This window comes from Phaseolus vulgaris, chromosome 4 (genome assembly GCF_000499845.2).
Source record: "Phaseolus vulgaris cultivar G19833 chromosome 4, P. vulgaris v2.0, whole genome shotgun sequence".
Taxonomy (NCBI): domain Eukaryota; kingdom Viridiplantae; phylum Streptophyta; class Magnoliopsida; order Fabales; family Fabaceae; genus Phaseolus; species Phaseolus vulgaris.
Genome location: NC_023756.2, coordinates 41009599 through 41029839, shown reverse-complemented (window position 1 = coordinate 41029839; position 20241 = coordinate 41009599). Strand labels below are relative to the sequence as shown.

Genomic DNA, 20241 nt, shown 5'->3' with positions numbered 1-20241 from the left:
GCAAAACAGTCTCTAGATGTTGTAAGTGAGAAGACCAATCGGGACTATAAACCAATATGTCATCAAAGAATACTAACACAAATTTTCTCAGCCACCCTTGAAAAATGTGATTCATTAGACTCTGGAAAGTAGCAGGGGCATTAGTGAGGCCAAATGGCATGACTAGCCATTCATAATGGCCTTGATGAGTCCGAAATGCTGTTTTATACCTGTCTTCAGGTTTCACCAATATCTGATGATATCCGGACCTCAGGTCAAGTTTAGAGAAATGAGTGGCTCCATGTAGTTCATCAATTAACTCATCGACTGTTGGGATGGGAAAGCTATCATTGATGGTGATAGCATTAAGAGCCCTATAATCCGTACAAAATCGCCATGTTCCATCCTTTTTCTTCACAAGAATGATTGGTGATGAAAATGGACTCGTGCTTGGCTGGATTAGCCCTGCATTCAACATCTCTTGAATCATTTGCTCTATTTGAGCTTTTTGGCTGTGAGGATACCGGTAAGGCTTAACCTTGACTGGGTTGGATCCTTCCAATAAGGGAATAGAGTGGTCATGCAGTCTGGGAGGGGGTAAACCAATGGGAACATCAAACACTTGTCTATAAGTGTGCAATAAGGTTACAAGTGCAGGCTCCATTTGGTCTGGCAGCTGCCATTTGTTGTTATCTACTGCTGTTGCAACCTGAATGGCGTAGCACTCATGAATGGCATCCATGCTATAAAGCCTTCTGATATGATGGTATTGAGCAGCTTCAAGGTTTATCTGGTTGTACTTGTCCCCCTGTAGAGTAACCTGTTGTCCTTTATAATGGAATTGGATGTTGAGATCCCTATAATCATGGATGTGAGGGCCTATAGTTGAAAGCCAATTGGTACCAATAATCAAATCAGCCCCAGAAACAGGTAGTAAAAAGACAGGAAGATCAATTTGTGCCCCCTGCATATTGACAGAGATGTTTCGAATGTAGCCTTCAGTTTCCAATCTGTTTCCATTTCCCACCATTACTCTTAATTTTGGACTTTGTTCCACTTCAAGCTTCAGGAACTTAGCCAATCGTGGTTGAAGAAAGTTGTCGCTGCTACCTCCATCTATCATAACTTGAACGGCCATACCGTGCAGATCTGCTGCAAATCGGATAGTTCGGGCATGTCTAACATCTTCAAAAGCATCCAACGATAAGTGGAGGTCTTCAACAGGGAGTTCATTTGATGAATCTTCAATGTCTAGGGGTTCTGGTGGTTGCAGTACTATGTCTGTTTCACTGTCTTCCTCATCAGCTTGCAAAATCATCAAATGTCGGTTGGGACATTTATGGTTGAATGAGAATTTTTCATCACATGTATAGCATTGGCCCTTTTCTCTTCTAAGTTGCATCTCTGCAGTAGTGAGTTTTTTTATTTGGTTGGGATTGTATATTGGTTTGGTAGATGGTGTGGGAAGTAATGGGGGTAGAGGACTTTTAGAGGGTGCAGGGCAAGAATGATGGGTGTTATAGTAGGTGGGTTTGGGGTTGAAAATTCTGGCGATGGTAGTAGATGAGTGAGGCTTGGTATTAGTGTTATATCTGTCTTCATAAAGCTTAGCAAACGCCACAACTCTCAATAAGGAAGGTGGGGATTGGGCAATCACATCTCTTTGTAACTCCGTATGCAATCCACTAACAAAACAATTCAGCAATGCTTCTTGAGGTAAGCTACCGGAACGGTTAGCTAAGGACATAAATTGGAGATAATATTCAGAAACCGATCCTTTTTGTTGGAGTTTAAACAAAGCTGCTTGTGGACAATCAAATGGTGAAGGGCCAAATTCAGTTTCCAAGGCTGTGGTGAGAGCAGTCCATGACATAAATGGGTTGGTTCTTTGAATCATTTGGAACCAGGGGACGACATCTTCTTCCATATGAATTGCAGCAATAGTTAATCTATCCTCATCAGCAGTTCCATAATAGTCAAAAAATTGTTCAGCCTTGAAAATCCAAGCCATCACATCCGAGCCATTAAATTTAGGAAAATCTAATTTCACATTCCTAATTTGAAATGCTTGCCTAGGCTGAACTGTGTGGGTTTGCGTAGAGTTCATGCTAGATCCACCATGAAGCTGGGCTTGGTTTTGAAGCAGTGATTCCACCATTGATTGAATACGCTCCATGCGCGCGTTCGCTGCCGCCTCTACTTGTGCAGTGTGCACACGTTGTTCTTGGTCACGTAACTCCAAGAGATCCATTATGCGTTTTAGTTCAGCGTCGTGAGCTCGTATCTCCGCTGCCATGGTGGCCATTCTTGTGTTATCAGCCATGGTGGCTCAATGAAAGCACCTATGTAATGGTGTGAAGATATATATATTAAGTATGGTTCTCAACTAACCACACATCTAGCGAATAAAACTCTCAGAATTAGACAATAATAAAAGGTATTAACAGTGCCCGTGAAAGGGTGGATAGAATGGTGGCTGTATGACTGCTATAGAGTCAACCTGCAGGCAGAAGAGGAATATTCAAAGGGGATTACAGGAAGAAGGATTCAGAGGAAGAAGAAGAATATCATAAAGAGGTCATACCCAAATCATGCCTGCCCCTTAGGTCATACCCTGTGAGCCTCTTATTGGTTGTACGTATTCTGCTGCTTCTTCTGATGCCCTCAGTGTGCGTGCCCTCATCCATGTGTAAACTTTTTCTAACTGTCTGGCCATTTACCAAAAACCCCTGCTCTTTAGTTCTTTTTCCTTTGCTGCCCTTTGTGCCCGTAACATAATTTAAGTTTAAGAGTTCAGAAACATGGTTCAAAACTGTCTTCAAGATACCATTACCACAAGAGGGTCATCACTTAAACTTCACGTTCACACTATAACCATTTGGTATGTTGTTCGATCTAACCACAAGATATTACTATGTTATAGATAATTAACAAATTAACCTAACATCAATGGTGATTATTTGACTTTATTATTTAATTCATTCTTCTGTTTTGACTATTTTGCGATTTTGATCTATCAACAATGTTTTATACTTGGTTCCTTCAGTTTTAAATTATTCTAACAAGGTTTTCTCTTCAATTTTGTCATATACAACCGAACATGCTACTAGATTTTAGGTTGAAATGTCGATTTTGAAGATGATAAAATTTTGGATTTTGTAATTTTGGACTGGTGTTTTGATTGCTGTCTTCGTTCCTTCTTTCCTTCTCTCTTTTTTCTCAACTAAATCATCCATTTTAAGACAAACATCACCAAGTCTAAGGCTTTGTTTGGATTGGGGAGTGGAAAGTTAAGGGTGTGGGAGAGTGAGAGTGTGAGAAAAAAAGTGAAAAAAGTTAGTGTGTTTGAATTAGGATATGTTAGAATGGATGCGTGAAAAAAATTTATTAAGATATGTGAGTGATGTGATGGTTGTAAGAGTATTTTAAATTATTTTGAATAGTGTAAATTGTAAGATTACGAATTTATCCTTATATATAAAAAAATAATAAATAATTATTAATTTTGTGCATAGTTAATTAAAATAATTTAAAGTTTTAAAGTTTTATTTATAAATAAAAGAAAAAAAATGTAAAATTCAAAGAAATAATTAAATATAATTTTAAATGTAAGTATAATTTTATTATTTTTCATTTTATTAATTTTGTTACGTAAGTTATTTTATTTAGATAATTTTAATATTATTTATGATTCTTTAAATTATATTATGTTAGGTATATATATACACACACAAAATTAATAATAATAATAATTTCCATTATTAATATTATTGTATGAAGGACACCATGGTCTTTTCACCTCATTCCACTCTCCTTTCTCTTCAATTATGAGAAGATTCTAAATACCCTCAACTTTTCACTCATTCTTACCCTCAACCTCTCCCTCTCATAGAAACAAACAAGGGTGACACCCATTCACCCTCATCCTCAACCTCCATCATCCCCAAAAGCAAACACACCCTAATTGTTTGGATTAGAGGTTGTGGGTGAGTGGAAAGTTGAGGGTGTGGGTGAGTGGAAGTGTGGAGAAAGTTGATGGTGTTTGGATTGAGAGATGTTAGAGTGGATGTGTGAAAAAAGTTTATTGAAAAGTGTGAATGATGTGATAGTTGTGAGAGTATTTTAATATATTTTGAATAGTGTAAATTGTAAGATTACAAATTTACCCTTGTATATAAATAAATAGAAAAATGAAATATTAATTAGTTTAAAGGATATTTAAGTTAATTAAAATAATTAGTACTATATTATTTAATTTCTATTATATTATTATTATAGTATACTTTTGTCCATGTGTAAAAAAATAATAAAGAAATGATTATTACTTTTGTACATAATTTTCATAATTAAAATAATTGTAAGTTTCAATTATAACTTAAAAAATAATATAAAATTGAAATGAATTAAAAAAATAGAATATAGAAATGAAACATGAATTCTTTATTTATAATTTTATTAATTGAAAATTTTTGTATTAGTAAAATTTTTGTTTGTAGATAATTTTAATATTATTAATGGTTATTTAATAAATGTTATGTTATATAAATATATAATTATTATTAATTATGATTTTATTACTATTAATAATAACATGAATATAATTTAAGAAAAGATGTTATGAACATTAATTAGTTGCAAAAATATATAAAGTCATTACATTTGATGTAGAGAGAGATAAATATATGTTAATTTGAAATTACAGAAAACTTAAAAACATAATAATGTTAAGTAGAAAAAAAAAATGACATCCCAGTAATAACATTTTAACCCTTCTTGTGGAAACCTTCAAACGTGTTTCTAAAAGGCATATATTATTTCGTTGTCTGATAATGATTGCATCTTTGTCATCGACAACGTCTTCATTGTACCATTTGAAAAATTACAGTCTAGAACAATGCCACTTGTAATCTGTTTTGAGAAAAGAATAAAATTCAACAATGAAAAAATTTAAATAACCAAAGTTAAGTTTGCATGAAACTGAATTGAATTAAATTTACCTTGTACTTGGGACAACCCCAAAATCGTTTTCCAGCATTTTTTCAGTTGTTGTTGTTCTCAAAATAGCAAAGTGTCCACAATCACAAATAGAAGCAACGAACGCACTTGTGCTCCCAGCAACATGGGTAAAAGTACCACGTGATTTTGCACCACAACTAGTGCAACTAGAGGATGATGTCATGTCATGCGCAAACATTGAAGGCTACGTAATGAATGTTATTAATTTTCCAATTTAGATAATGGACCCGAAAGATTTACTTTAATCATAATAGAATTCAACTCTTAAAGAACTTGCATTTAAAATAAAAAGAAGCTTAATGTTAAATATGAATTTCTCAATGTTCAAGGTGAAATATAACAAAAACAACAAAAATAGAAATAATAATGTTCAACCCGAAAAATAGAAATAAAATAAAAGACAATAACATAATGCAAATAGACAATCAATGGCCTTGTTGACGATGAATCTGATTCAAAGTATCCTCCAATCTGTCCATCCTTTGATCATTTCGCTCCATCCTTTCGTCAAGCCTGTCAAAATGAATGTTAACGTTCCTCATGCTTTCTCTCATGTCTTGCATCCCCGTCCAAATTTGGGTTAACATTTCAGTTCGACTGAGGATTGCTGGTTGAGGTTGAGCACCTTAAAGATGTTATGGCAATTGATCCTCTTCATCATCTTCTTCGTTTGACTGTTGAGGCCTACCAAGTTGTCATGCGCCATTGACCTAGAATATATTCAATTTTGTCATACTCTTTTTCCCAAAGTAATTATTCCATCCTAGCATTATTTGTTGTTCATTCGTCAAGTCGAAGCCATACACCTGCAAGATCCTCGTTATCAAATTTGCATACAGGAGAGACATGTTGTTATCCCGACATTTGATAATGTGTTGCATGATGTAGTGAGGCCAATTAATCAGTACATTATTTTTTATTAACCACAACATCAGAATATATTCATTCAGTAGTTGTGCATAGTTGCTTCCACGAGGGCATAAGATATGCACCCATGTGTAATGCAATAGTCGGTCATTCATTTTCAGACTACCGACATTTCTGACATTTTCACCTTCAACATCTTCGCGGATCATGGACGATAATGTCAGTGCTCGATCAAAATTAAGCTCCTCAGGGATCGTCCCAGGGGTTAACTTAAGACCGTCATACCTGAGATGAGCAATGGTCATCCAATCCATTTCTTTAATGTGTATCATCCTTCCGCAAATCTCAATGGCAAGGTGACCAACAAGTGTGATCTTTGCATTTGTATAAAATACTCTTACCAAGTCCTCATAATACGGAAGATTAATTCAAAGGAAAGGTTGTAAACCTTGCCAATTCAGAAAATTTTGGAATTCAAATCCTGTAGCAGCAAAAAATGGAGTATGCATAACTTTTGGTGGTAATACTGGTCTTGCGTGATTTTTTTTTTTCAAAAAACAGCATTTGACGTCTTGTACTAAAGTATCTTGAATAATCAAGAACTTGTTCAATCCTCGTTCCAGGCTGAGGAGGAACGGAAACATCTTCTGCCGGAGCTTTACCCTTACGGGTTCTATTACGTTTCTGAGATGATGATGCCATGTTTAATGCAATTACTACAATAAATAACTAAACAAAAGTTAACATAATATCATAAACATAATGGTAGGTCTTATCAAACACAATAGTACAAGTTCACACAAAATAAAATTACAAGGCCAATGCAAATACAATACTATTAAAAGTTCTTATCCTAGTTGTCCAATAATAAACAAATTACAAAATAAGTTAAATGAAATAAAAGGACAACATGTAATTAAAAGACACGAAGGTAACGCCGACACAGAGATATGAAATCAACGCCTAGTCATAAATGCAAACAACTTTGTCATGCGACGCTCATATGGCATCCCAAATAGTTGCTTGACTCTTCCAGGATGGTCACATAAAAACTCGTAGCATTGATCCATGACCTGTTCATCCTGAATGTTAAGTTCCACGAGCATTGCCCAAATATCAGACTCTGAGTATTGGTATGAGGCATGGCGTCGATGGTGGTGTACATGCTCAGCATATAGGTCGTTTCGTCGTCTAATTTCGGCAGCTATTTCTTGAGCTGTCGTTGCCTGTGCACGAGCAATATCCACCAATTGAGAGGCATTTTCATTTCCATCCTTCATTGATGCCACACATTGTTGAAGATTAGTATTCAACATTGCAAAATATTCATCAATGTCGTCCATAGTAAGGCCTTTTCTCTTTGATCCTCAAGATAAGGATGTGCCCGCAGAGCCAGCTGACGGCATAGAAGGAGTGTTTGACGGCGTGTCTGAAGGAGTGTCACTAGATTGGAAGTGAGGAGCAGGTGATCGTGGGACGTAGTCATCTTCCTCCTCATAGTTGGGTTGCTCGGGGATATAATCCATATTATTGTCCCCAAGGTTCGCACTAAAATTGCTCATGTGAGGAGGTGAATTGATGTCACAGGCTGTCCTGACCCGACTTCCCGTGGCTCTATCATTAGACCACAACTCCTCCATGAGGTCATAATGGCAAATGGGATTGACACGCCATTTCGTCGCAGATGGTTTGGCCTACATACATTTCACATATTAGTATTTGATGCGAAATGTGAAGTGAAATGTAATTGTTACATAAAAAAGTACTTATCATTGTACCTTAATCAGCTCACTCCAAACTTCGTCCTCGGCTTCAAAATGTTTGGTGGTCTGGTTCCATGCGAAACCACTTAATCCACCAAACAAATCATGGACTTCCCTCCACCTGTCCTTCAGGCTTTTCTGGCGGTTCTTCACATTATTTTTCTTAAGACCCGATAAGTCAGCCTCATTTAAAGCCATAACTATGTTAGTGTATCCTTGAGTGGTCCAACTACCATCAATTCTACACCCTTTTCGTACCTCGTCAATCATTGCATTCAGCAAAATTAGGTTCATCTCCGCCGTCCACTTGGTGAACTCTCGATAAGAACCTGATGAATTTGAAGCAACATTTTTCCCGCGATCCATCTAATTAACTTAAATAAAGTTAGGATGACAAACATTGAAAAATGGTAGAAAATATATTATTTCATGAAATTAATTGTTTACATAATCTTGCCACATTTCATTTGTTATAGTGTCCCTAATATCACACCCTAGCCTATAATCATGTTCATGAGCATGGGTGGTGTTTGGTTGGACATCTTGTTCTAACAATTCATTATCTACTTCTTCAAGCAGAGACTCATCATTGTCGACCCCGCGTAGAAAGTTATGCACAATACAACAAGCTAAAACATTTTTTGTCATAGTATCCACATCATAATGTGGCTCAATCCCACTTACTATAATTGGAAAACTTTTTTTAAGCACCCCAAAGGTTCTCTTAATTACGTTCCTAAGTGATGAATGTCGATGATTAAACAATTCTTTTGCATTTTGTGGCCCTCTTCGCGAATATTCTTTCAAATGGTATCTCACCCCGCGATAAGGTGTTATTATATTTCGTTTTAACATAAAACCTGCATCACCAAGATAGTATTTTCCTACAAAGATTGTGGAAAGTTGGGTTAGTATATACTACTACAACCTTTTAATTCTTCTGCACACCCAATCCCCTATAACTAACCTTCTGGAATAACCAAAGGATCGTCTCGTACCAAAACATCTTTCAATATCCTTGAATCGGAGGCAGTTCCTTCCCAATCGGCTAAGACATATGTGAACTTCATGTCAAAGTCACAGGCTGCAAATATGTTTTGGGTTGGCCAATCTTTTCTCCCTCGAAAACGAGGTGCATCAGCATGTGCAACCTTAACACGTACATGACTCCCATCTATGGCCCCTAAACAATCCTAATGTAAACAAAAATTCATAACTTTAATTGAACACAAACTAAAGAAGACATTACACATAATTTCAAGTAATGTTATCATCAACAAACCTTAAAGTAGGGGAAAAATCGACTGTTGTTAAGGATGTGTGGTTCTACAACCGTTCCATTTGGTTGAATTAAGAATTCCCCCTCTAACCTTAAAATTGCACTAAAAACATTATGAAAGTGACGGGAAACTATTTCTCCAGACCGATGGAAAAAGAATGGCACACTTCGATTCTTCACATTATGCCCAATAATGTGCATAAATTTCGCTACTTGTTCTTCAACGGTTGATCGATATGCATCTTTAACAAGTCCAATTCCCCGTATTCGTTCACATAATTTAATGAAAGCTTCCAGTCCCATGCAAATAATGTGACGAGATTCTTCAGTGTGAACCAAGTACTCCATCAATTCTTGTCTGCGATGCTCTTTTTGAGGTTGGGACTCACTGATACAGTTGCTTCTAGTAGGCACCGTGCGTAACAAATTCAATCCAAAAGAAATCATACAAAGAATCATGACTGATGCACCTTCATTATTTTTTTTTATTTGTTCTTCGATTTGTGAAATTAAATTCATGTTCGCCGCAACAAGATCGTCATAAATTGCAACTGTTTCCTCAAAGTGTACCATCTATGCCTCGTCATAATTTCTTTCCAAATTCATACCGAACGCGATTACCGTTTCGGTGTAAAAGTACACCAATACAGTTACCCTAAAATGTACTTTTAATTAATTTTAATAAAAAATTTATTATAAATAATTATATCATTCGATAACATAATTTAATCAAACAACAAATAAATATAAACAAAAAAAATAAACAAAAACCTAAAATTAATCAACTATCATAACAAATAGAACTATATACAAATATTCAAATTTCAGAAATTTATGTCAAATGTATAAAAAAAAAACCTAAATATTTAAATATTCTATTTTATTTATGTAAAAAAATTTACTATTTTTTAATTATATCATTTTGTATAATGTTTTTAATTATAACATTAACAATTTATATCAGATTTCTTCTATTTATGTAACATATAAAAAAAAACCCTACAAATTACAAATTTCTATTTCTACTTGTAAAAATATTCATTTTAAATACATAATTTTTTTTTTAATGATAACATTAATAATTTATGTTCAATCTAAAAAAGTATTAACTAAACATTATCAAATATTATTTCGATTCTGTAAAAATATTATTTACAAATAAAAAACTATTTCTTATAAACAATTTAATTTTTAAATACTAATAACTATCTACAATTATTATTACAAATACAAATTTCTTCTCTAAATTTTTTTCTGCCTTTTTAAATTACTATAAATTTTTTTATAACATTTAATTCCAACACCAATAATTTATGTGAAATAAAATTAAAAAACCCTAAACATTACAATTTTTTTATTCCATTCTGTCAAAATTTTATTTATAAATACTAATTTTTTTTAAAAAAAAATATACAAATTTAAAAAAATTAAGTCAAAATCATATTTCTACTCTAAACTTTTACTGCTTTTTTTAATTAACTACAACATTTTTATAATGTTTTTAATTATAACATTAATAAATTATGTTAAATCTACAAAAATGAAAACCCTAAACATTATAAATTTTGAATTCCATTCTGTCAAAATTAAATTTTTTAAATTTTTTTATAAACAATTCAATTTTAAATAAATAATTACTTTCTACATTTATTATTAAAATATCATATTTCTTCTCAAAAATTTTACTGATTTTTTAATTAATAAAACATTTTTTATAAAGTTTTTAATTATAACATTAACAATTTATGTAATATATAAAAAAAATCCTACAAATTACAAATTTCTATTTTCACTTGTAAAAATATTCATTTTAAATACATAAATTTTTTTCTTATAAATAATTAAATCTTATAACAAAAATTACAAAAAAAAATTTAATGTTTTTAATGATAACATTAATAATTTATGTCCAATCTAAAAAATATTAACCATACAAAATACAAATATTCATTTAAAATAAATAAATCTATTCTCTTATAAACAATTAAATGTTAAAAAAAATAATTATGTATATTTATTATTAAAATATAAACAATATTTATCTAAACTTTTTAAGTTTTCTTTAATCACTACAATGTTTTTTTTTATTTGTTTTAATCATAACATTAATAATTTATGTTTAATATAAAAAAAAACCTAAACTTTACATATTTCTGTTTTATTAAGTAAATCATTCATTTCATACAAATAAATATTTCTCTTAAATGTTAAAAAAATAATAACTATCTACAAAAATTAAAACAATAAATCAAATAAAGGAATTACAAACAACATTAATTTACTAACTCGTTAACATAATTAACTAAACTAAACCGTAAACAAATTATATTACAAAACCATAATCATCCAAACATAAATATAAAACAAAAATTAAAAATAAAAAGTTAACATAAAAAAATTAAAAAACCTGAAGAACAACACAATAGGAATCACAATAGGATGAAGAACACACCACGAATGCCAATAGGAATCACAATAGGACGAAGAACACACCACGAGTGCCAATAGGAATCACAATAGGATGAAGAACACACAACGAGTGCCTGAAAACCACATAAAACAAATTAAGAAACACACAGAATTTCACAAAAGTTAGAACATAATTGATTATCCCATCAGTTATATACACAGGATAATCGATTATCCACGTATAATCGATTATGTTAGTAGGCAAAAAACAACCCTAATCGATTATGACAATACATAATCGATTAAGACCCTTTTTGCACCCTTCAGATAATCGATTATGGCTTGAAATTTTTACATATAATTGGTTACTGCCTTTGCGTAATCGATTATCTACACCATAATCGATTCTATGACCAATGCTAGTTCAACCATAATCGATTAAGCACCATTGAGCGAAAGACATGCTCTCACCTGAGATGAACCCAACACCTGAGATGAAACAACCTATACATAACTCAAGCCCCTACCACACACTCTGATACCTTACCAATCTCTCCAACCCCAGTACACACTCTAATGGCTTCGCTTTCTTTGATTATTTGTGAATGGGTGAACCAGCTTCATGCATCGTTTTATATAGCATTTAACCAAGTTCCACACCTACCTCACCCACTACATTCACTCACAGCTTTCACACTTTCACACGCTCAAACGATTCCTGAGCCAAGTCAGGAATCTGATGCTTTCATGTGACATGCATGCAGGGGGTAGTGTTGTCTTGGATTCCAGCACAAAAGCAAGGGCAACAACGTAATTTCGTAACGTTGACATGGCACTCGCTCTCATCATCTTAACTTTCTCTTCATCTTCAAGGAGAACCAAAATTCACTCCCCTTTCTCTTTCCTTCCTCCCTCACCCGCAACCATACATGGAAACAAACAGGGTGGTGTTGTGACTTCTGTCGTCGACAAGCGTACCACCCCTGGAAGCAAACCAGGCCTAAAGGCTTGGAACGATGGAAAGGCAAGAAAAATATGTGGAAAAAAATATATGTAATTTAGATACTGTATTGCAAGTTAGGATTAGTTCCTTTTAAATCTTTGTAATTTCAACCGTACCACCCCTGGAAGCAAACAAGGCCTAAAGGCTTGGAACGATGGAAAGGCAAGAAAAATATTTGGAAAAAAAGATATGTAATTTAGATACTTTATTGCAAGTTAGGATTAGTTCCTTTTAAATCTTTGTAATTTCAACCATACCACCCCTGGAAGCAAACAAGGCCTAAAGGCTTGGAACGATGGAAAGGCAAGAAAAATATGTGAAAAAAAAGATATGTAATTTAAATACTGTATTGCAAGTTAGGATTAGTTCTTTTAAATCTTTGTAATTTCTTATCCATCCAGATTAATCTGATCCAACAGACTGGAAAAAAACTCCTAAAAAGTCATTTATTTAGCTATCATAATTACTAGGCACATTCTCCCTGCACCCAACACATTCTAACTGGCACCCAATCACTTAATAGTAAAAGACGAATATACCCTTAATGAAATTCTGAAAACTATAATTGTGATATGCACCCAATCACCTGCACCAACCCTATTCTTATGTTCTTCCATTCCATTGTGCCTGCCGCAGCCACCGAGCCACCGTAAGCCACTGTGTTGTGCAGCCACCGTGAGCAAGCTTGTTGTCCAACCACCGTGAGCGACATTCTTCTCCATTCTTCTGCACCCACCGTGACCTCCATTGTCGCAGGCAGAGCACCAAATTCGAAGGTACGTCATGCTTCCGGATATTTTTATCCATAAGTGAGTGAGAGTTGTGGATATTTTTATCCGCAAGTGACTTTTGAGAGGTGCGGATATTTTTATCCGTAAGGGAGTTTGGGGTCTGGATATTTTTATCCATAAGTTTGTTTTGACTTACGGATATTTTTATCCGGAATATAGTTGGATCCGGATATTTTTATCCGTAGGCACAACTGTGGCTGGCTTCCGGATATTTTTATCCGTAGGCACAACTGTGGCTTCCAGATATTTTTATCCGTAAGCAACGATCAGTTCCGGATATTTTTATCCATAAGCAACGAGCAATTCCGGATATTTTTATCCGTAAATGAAGAAGACAAGGGCATTTTAGGATTTTTAAAAGTGTGTCAGGTGCCAGTCACAATTGATCGGGTGCAGGAAGCAATTGCCTAATTACTAAACATGACCAGAAGAACCAAACCAATAAAGATTATTCAATATATATATATATATATATATATATATATATTACATGTTTAAAAAAGGCAAAATTTTAAATAAGCATCTCATTTTATTGTATTATATATACATCATAATACAAAATTATATATAATACATATATTACATAGTAATATAAAAATATATAATTACTAACACTTATTTAGGTCAGTAAAACAATAATCTAGGAATCTTTTAAACCTTGTGACAAGAACTCGTCAAGCTAAACTTAAATGCAGCAGGCCAAATTTATATAAAAAAAAAGTCATTGGAAAAGTAAATACGCCAAACACTATCTTTTTAATATAGGTCAAGTTTAAACCTACCATAAGCCGGTCTACCACCTTATTTTCAGCTCTAGTATTATAATCAATCAACTCATTCGCAGAAAGAAAACGTTAACTTCAAGGTCTCAAAGGAAGGTTGAAAGCAAAATCCAACACATACAATGTGACAAGAAAATCAAACAAACTGAAGCTACTTTAATAAGGAATTGGAATCATAACCAATTCAGAAAACTACAAACTTATACATTCAACTGTGTTGACAATAATCCGATGCAAATTGATAGAATTCTACAATACAAAAACTGACATGGACAATGCATAAACTACAATTGATTAAGATAAGATGATCCTAACATCCAAAACAGAAAGGAATACGACATAGAATTCAGTAAGTTGGCACATTGTATTTCTTATAGGTAGAAGTGCAAACTAATTCATATCTTCAAAGGTCCACAAGCATATGAAGGTCAGCTTAGTCAGCTGTCCAACTTTGCTCCACAATTTCTCTCACTCTTCTATTGTACTCACGCTTGTTCTCACTAAACATTCGAGCTGCTTCTGAGTTTGCAGGAGAATTTGGGTTGGGATCACAAAGCAATGACTGCCACAGTAATAATTACCTTTCAGAAAATAATTATAAACATGCTGAAGATAGCAATTTAGTCATGCAAAATTACTTCTCAACCACCCTGGGTATAAGATATCACAGCTAGATTATATCAGAAGGAAAACAATAATTTACAACATTATCTCATCCTTAAATAGTTTTTGTATATGCAGTGTGAAGAATATGTGTTTTGTACGGGCTTCACCTACAGACTTTGTCTAGGCCTTGATCTTTATGTTTTCAGAAGGGACCCTAAATCTATTAATAAAATACACTTGCTGGGTGATAATAATAATAATAATAATAATAATAATAATAATAATAATAATAATGATGATGATGATGATGATGACAAATGATGTGTACGTAGCAACAAGAGCATACTGATACCATGATTTCTTACAAACCCAGAAAAATAATAGAATAGAATTGAAGATAATAAATGTTAATAGAAAATTAAATCTGCACAGAAAAAGGAGAGGAATATACTTTCAAAGGTTTTCCCATGTCAAAGAGTTGCCCCTTTCACAACAGAGCTAAAGCTCTGTTTTATCAGACTATAATCAATTAACTAACTGATACCCACAATCTTCCACCAACCCCCACTGTTTAAGCAGTCTGCATAATTAATGATGTCACTAACTCTATAGCAACTTTTCCTCAATAACTGTAATTAGTTGGCACTGATGGGCCTTATTTCCTAATACTCCTCTGATCATGATCTAACAGAGAGAAACATTGGAGCATGGTGCGTACCAAAGATATTTAATATGCTATATTTTTAAAAAAAATTACAAGTACAACAACTGATACATGTGCCGACAATGATCCTGCAGAATAGTGATAATAGCAGCACTCAATTTACCGGGAGGCACCCACACCAGGTTCAATTCCCATTGTCAAAAGGAACCCCACTCCCCCAAAACAAAACAAAACAAAATATCTAAAATATGACAAAAAAAATATTGCAAGCTTCTATTTATGTTTGGTTCTGCAATTTTTATTACCAACAGAATCCATTAAGATAAGTCCAGCACAAACAGAAGGATCCGAAATCCTTCTAAATAAAATATGCATGAAAGAAAAAAAAAGGTGAAAAATACAGCATATCAGAACAAAATGCAGTTTCTTAGCAGGTCAGACTTAAAAAAAATTCTTACAAGCCCCTCATCACCACAAACAAGAAAACTAAGAAAACAAAACTGTTCTAATAAAGAGTTTTGCACATTCAAGGCATAAAATTCTGGAATTACACTACAAGTGACAGTCAATGACATCAACTATTGAGCAGAGATATGAAAGAACTGGCAGACACTATAAGAATCTTTAAAAATTGAGAGCTAGTAACTCAACAAAGAGCCTTGAGATTTGTAAATGAAAATCTTTTTGAAATATTCATCATGTCCAGAATAGCAACTCATTTTTTGAACTAACAAGGGACATTTTACAACAAAAAAGTAATGCCTAGTAGATAGCCCTTTAATAAAGGAAAAGCCATAAGTAATTTTGAAGAGCCACAGAATCTTGCATTCATTTGTGCAAAATGTTGGTGTGGCAATACACAAGTCGAGGCAAACAAGACCAAATCTCAAGTGTAGAGTTAAATTGTGTAAAAAATATATGTGCTTGCTATCTTTGTTCACTAACAATGAAATGAAAAAAAATATGAAGAATTGTTACTATATTATACAAGATAATACCTGGATAGAAGTGAGTATAGCAGCCACATCGTATATGGGACTCCATTGATTTTGTAATATATCCAAACAAATACTTCCATCGGCATAAACTTTCCAGAGAAGAAGAAATGACATCAGCATCTAGATACATAATTTATGGAAGAAGAATCTTATCAACTTAAAACTTACTGTTTGGATGAAACATTCGAGACACAAATCTTACAGTTGGTGGCTTGTTAGGATAATCCTCAGTAAACTGGAGAGTCAACTTAAACGTGCCTGAATAACTCAAAAATATGTAGACATTATTGTGATAAAGTTAAGATTATCTGGCTATGAGCACCCAATTTCCATTTAATTTTTCCAAACCATAATACAGCTTCACGAGGAAAAAATGATTTAGTTCAATGGTCTAAAAAAATATCTCTCCCTTGCAAATGTAATGCAATCTCTAACATTAACAATAACAACAAAAGTCTTATTCCAATATGTCATCACCTCTGGCAGAAACATAAGCCAATATAAAAAAAATACAGTGTTAAAGCTAATAGAGACAATATAATAGAAAGAAATTATAATTGATACTACCGTATCAGAGACCAAAAAGAAAAAATGTAACAACAAAATTGTTCCAAGACAGGAGGCATGGTAAAAGCAACCTCATCTAACATTACAGAATCATTAACGCCGCATGCAAATGTATAAGATGGCTAAATAACTGAGTTGACACATGTATCAAGATTGTTCCAAGATAGGAGCCATGGTAAAAGAACAGACTCACCTCCATCCCATGGAGTATCATCAGGACTGCAATCCAAAGCAGACAAGAAAGCAGAAAGTTCTTATCCATCCATACTTAAACAAAGTGGAGGAAAAAATAAAATAAAACAAAGTGACTATATCAGACAAGTAAACAGCACAGAGCATCTTTTATCCAATTCAACTCACCCAAATATGACAGCATTCCACAACATTATGTTGTTATCCTGAGGAGCACCACTGATTCCTGCAGGTGGGTCTTGCTGCAGCCTCTTGAAATCCCTCATGAGCCTCTTCCTCGCAGGAGTCGACATTGCTACCACCTAAAACAAACAGCCACAAGGAGAAAACAAAAAAGACTTCAATTTTCTTTTCAACAACAACAAAAACAGAGGCAAAACCTAGTTCACCACTATACTCATACGAGACACAAGCAACAAGCCAATTCAGATTCCAACACATCCAAACAACTGGAAAGTGAAGGGTAACAAACACATGAATACATAATTCGAGAGTATAACAAAAAAATCACAATCATCCTAGGGCAACACCTCACCCCAAGAACAGGAAAAAAAAAAAGCAATTAGATTTTCACTAATCTCATACTAAAGCTTCATCAGAAACAGAACAACAAACCCCAAATGAAAATACCAGTGAGAATTCCCAATAAACGTTAAAAAAAAAGGGGCTTTGATGTAGATCCACCCTCTATACCAATCATCCAGCGTTAAGGCAATAAAACCAGCAAATTGGAACAAACAAGAGAACGAAATTGAAAAAAAACAACGATTGAAACGAAATTGAATTGGAAAAAAAATAGGAAAAATAAGAAGAAAATGATGAGCCCTTACGCTTATGTGTTGGAAGTATGTTGTGAATAAAACGCAAGATCATTCAAGGGATGGATCGAGAGAAAAAGGCTATTGCTTGAATCTTACGATATTCATTCTCTTTTCTCAGAATTTAGAAGAAGGGTCTGTATTTGTATGGATCTAATTTTCCCTTCCCTTTTAAATATTCTATGTATTTGGTCCAATGTTTTCTTCCTAAATGTTTAACCATTTTTTTATTTATTTCCTAATTATATTCAATTTTCTTTACTTAAAATCAATTTGTTTTTGTAGATATTTCATAGCCATTCATGAAACTTAAGATTTTAATAGTTCCACAACTACAAATATATCTTATTTTACTTAGATCAATTGCGTTTTCATTGCTTATTAAAATAAATAAATTAAAAATACCCCGTATGTTTAAGATGAATAAAAAGGATTTATTGTAGAGACTTTGTAAATTAAAAGTCAAAGTTTTTACTTATCTATAATAAGAATCTTCTGACATATTTATCTCCACAGCTTTGGCTTTGAGAGAAGACACTTGTAATCTTAATTAATGGGATTATAAACCAAAGTTTGCATTTTGTTTTTTAAAAAAAAAAAATAGAATGTCTCACAATACGCTTTTGAAAGTGAAAATCTTAAGTCACTAAGAGAGCATGAATAATAAAATTATATTTTATTTTATGGAAATGTTATTTTATAGACTTTTGAATATTGACAAATAAAATAAATAATAATATAAAACAATTATTAATTATAGTTGAATTATTATTTAAAATTGTTTTATTAAAAATTGTCTTGGACTGTAATTGTCATTTTAGGAATTTAATCCTTTAAATATTATTTGAGATATTTTGTTCATGTTATCATACGACCTATAAAAATTGTTCTTCTAAAAATCAAACTTGTACTTTGAATTTGATACCGATTGTTTAAAGTGTAACTTTTTATATTTAAAAACATGTCAACTAAAATATCATGATCTGACTCATCTAACCTATAGGATAATTGATGTATCTTGAAACATATATGACTAAGAAATAAATACATTCTCCATAGTTTTATTGAATTATGCAAGATACAATTTTAATTAATAAAAAAAATTATTTTAAATTTGGGCTTAGGAATTGTCTCATTAATTGTTTGAAAAATGATGAAAAAATAATTGTAATGCTCACCTTTTTATTTGATATTGATGTTCTATTAATTATAGTGTTGATCTTTTTTCTTACTTTATAGGAAAGAATTTAATTATAAGAAGTTAAGGAATATGGTTTGTATATCAACTTTGAAGAAATATATATTGATCGATCTTCAAAAGAGAATAAGACAAATCACTTGCAGTCTACCAACATGCTGAGGTTGGAGTTTCAGGATCAATTATCTTAACCTCTCTCCAACCTCAACAAGACATTGCGTAAGTGAGTGTTGAATAAATTCAAAACCTTGCAGTTACTTCTCTAACTTCGAAAGCAATCATTGTTCAAGAGTCTCCTTATCAACAAAAAAAAGGATATCAAATGTTCCTCTATGAAATAAGGATGGCCTACTAACTCGAATGAACCATATCTCCACTACCACACTTGAGGTAAACTCATTTTTACACATCAATAGGACAACCAACTAAGTGAAGGTTGTTGGAGTATTCTCATGCAATCTATTATCAGCAAATGACAATATTCCTTTTGAACATGCTTTATTGAGATTGGTTTAATTTTTACACACCCTCCACTTTCCATTCAACTTCCTTAACATGATTACGTTAGTGACCAATATGGTGTAGGTGACTTCTTTTTAAGAAGTTGGTTTTTAGAAGCTTTCTAACCTCTTGATTGACTACATGCTAATGTTTCTTCCCTAAGTTTTCTTTTAATTTGGATTGTTGGCTTATCCTAAGGTAAGGTAGACTTGAACTAAGAAAATAAAGAATTATTATATTGATAATAATTAAACCAATTGCATTCCCATCACCTCTATTTGTAGTAATAATTTTCTATAAAATAAAAAAATAAAAATATGTTGAAAATAATAGGAATATTTTAAAGATGTTTTCCTAATAACTGGTATTGAGGATATTTTTATTTAATGGTATGTTATTTACAACACTTTCTCAAATTAGTAAATGAATATCAATCATTCTCAAATTACATGTAAAATCCAAGATGTCCTAAGCAAGTCTTTTAATATAATGTTTGTTGTCCTAAGCAAGTCTTTTAATATAATGTTTGTTATCTTAAGTGTTGTAAGGACATGGTTATAACCATAAACATTTGTCAAGATTAACTTTGATGAAGTGCTTCTCAATTTCAATATGATTAGTTGAATCATGTTGTACTATATTATAGGTAATACTCATGATTGACTTGTTATCATATTACAATTGTAGAGGGATGTTAATCTTTAATTTAGGTCATTTAATGTGATTTTCATCTAGAATATTTCACACACACCTTGATCAAGGACTCAAAATTCAACTTTTGCACTAAAAAGAGATACTTTATCCTATT

General features: G+C 32.8%; 2 protein-coding genes across 2 annotated transcripts; both read right to left on the bottom strand.

Moving 5' to 3' along the window:
- Positions 1 to 7229: 7229 nt before the first annotated feature.
- Positions 7230 to 9477, bottom strand: LOC137838828 (uncharacterized). The gene is made up of 5 exons (XM_068648050.1): positions 8908 to 9477; positions 8593 to 8818; positions 8073 to 8254; positions 7641 to 7991; positions 7230 to 7556 (listed from the first exon to the last, which is right to left on the bottom strand). The coding sequence occupies exons 1-5, from the start codon at positions 9475 to 9477 to the stop codon at positions 7230 to 7232; spliced, it is 1656 nt and encodes a 551-aa protein (XP_068504151.1).
- Positions 9478 to 14014: 4537 nt separating this feature from the next.
- On the bottom strand, positions 14015 to 17951 carry LOC137837669 (ubiquitin-conjugating enzyme E2 2). The gene is made up of 6 exons (XM_068646764.1): positions 17747 to 17951; positions 17085 to 17218; positions 16918 to 16943; positions 16326 to 16415; positions 16158 to 16246; positions 14015 to 14451 (listed from the first exon to the last, which is right to left on the bottom strand). The coding sequence occupies exons 2-6, from the start codon at positions 17207 to 17209 to the stop codon at positions 14323 to 14325; spliced, it is 459 nt and encodes a 152-aa protein (XP_068502865.1). The 5' UTR covers positions 17210 to 17218; positions 17747 to 17951; the 3' UTR covers positions 14015 to 14322.
- Positions 17952 to 20241: the final 2290 nt, after the last annotated feature.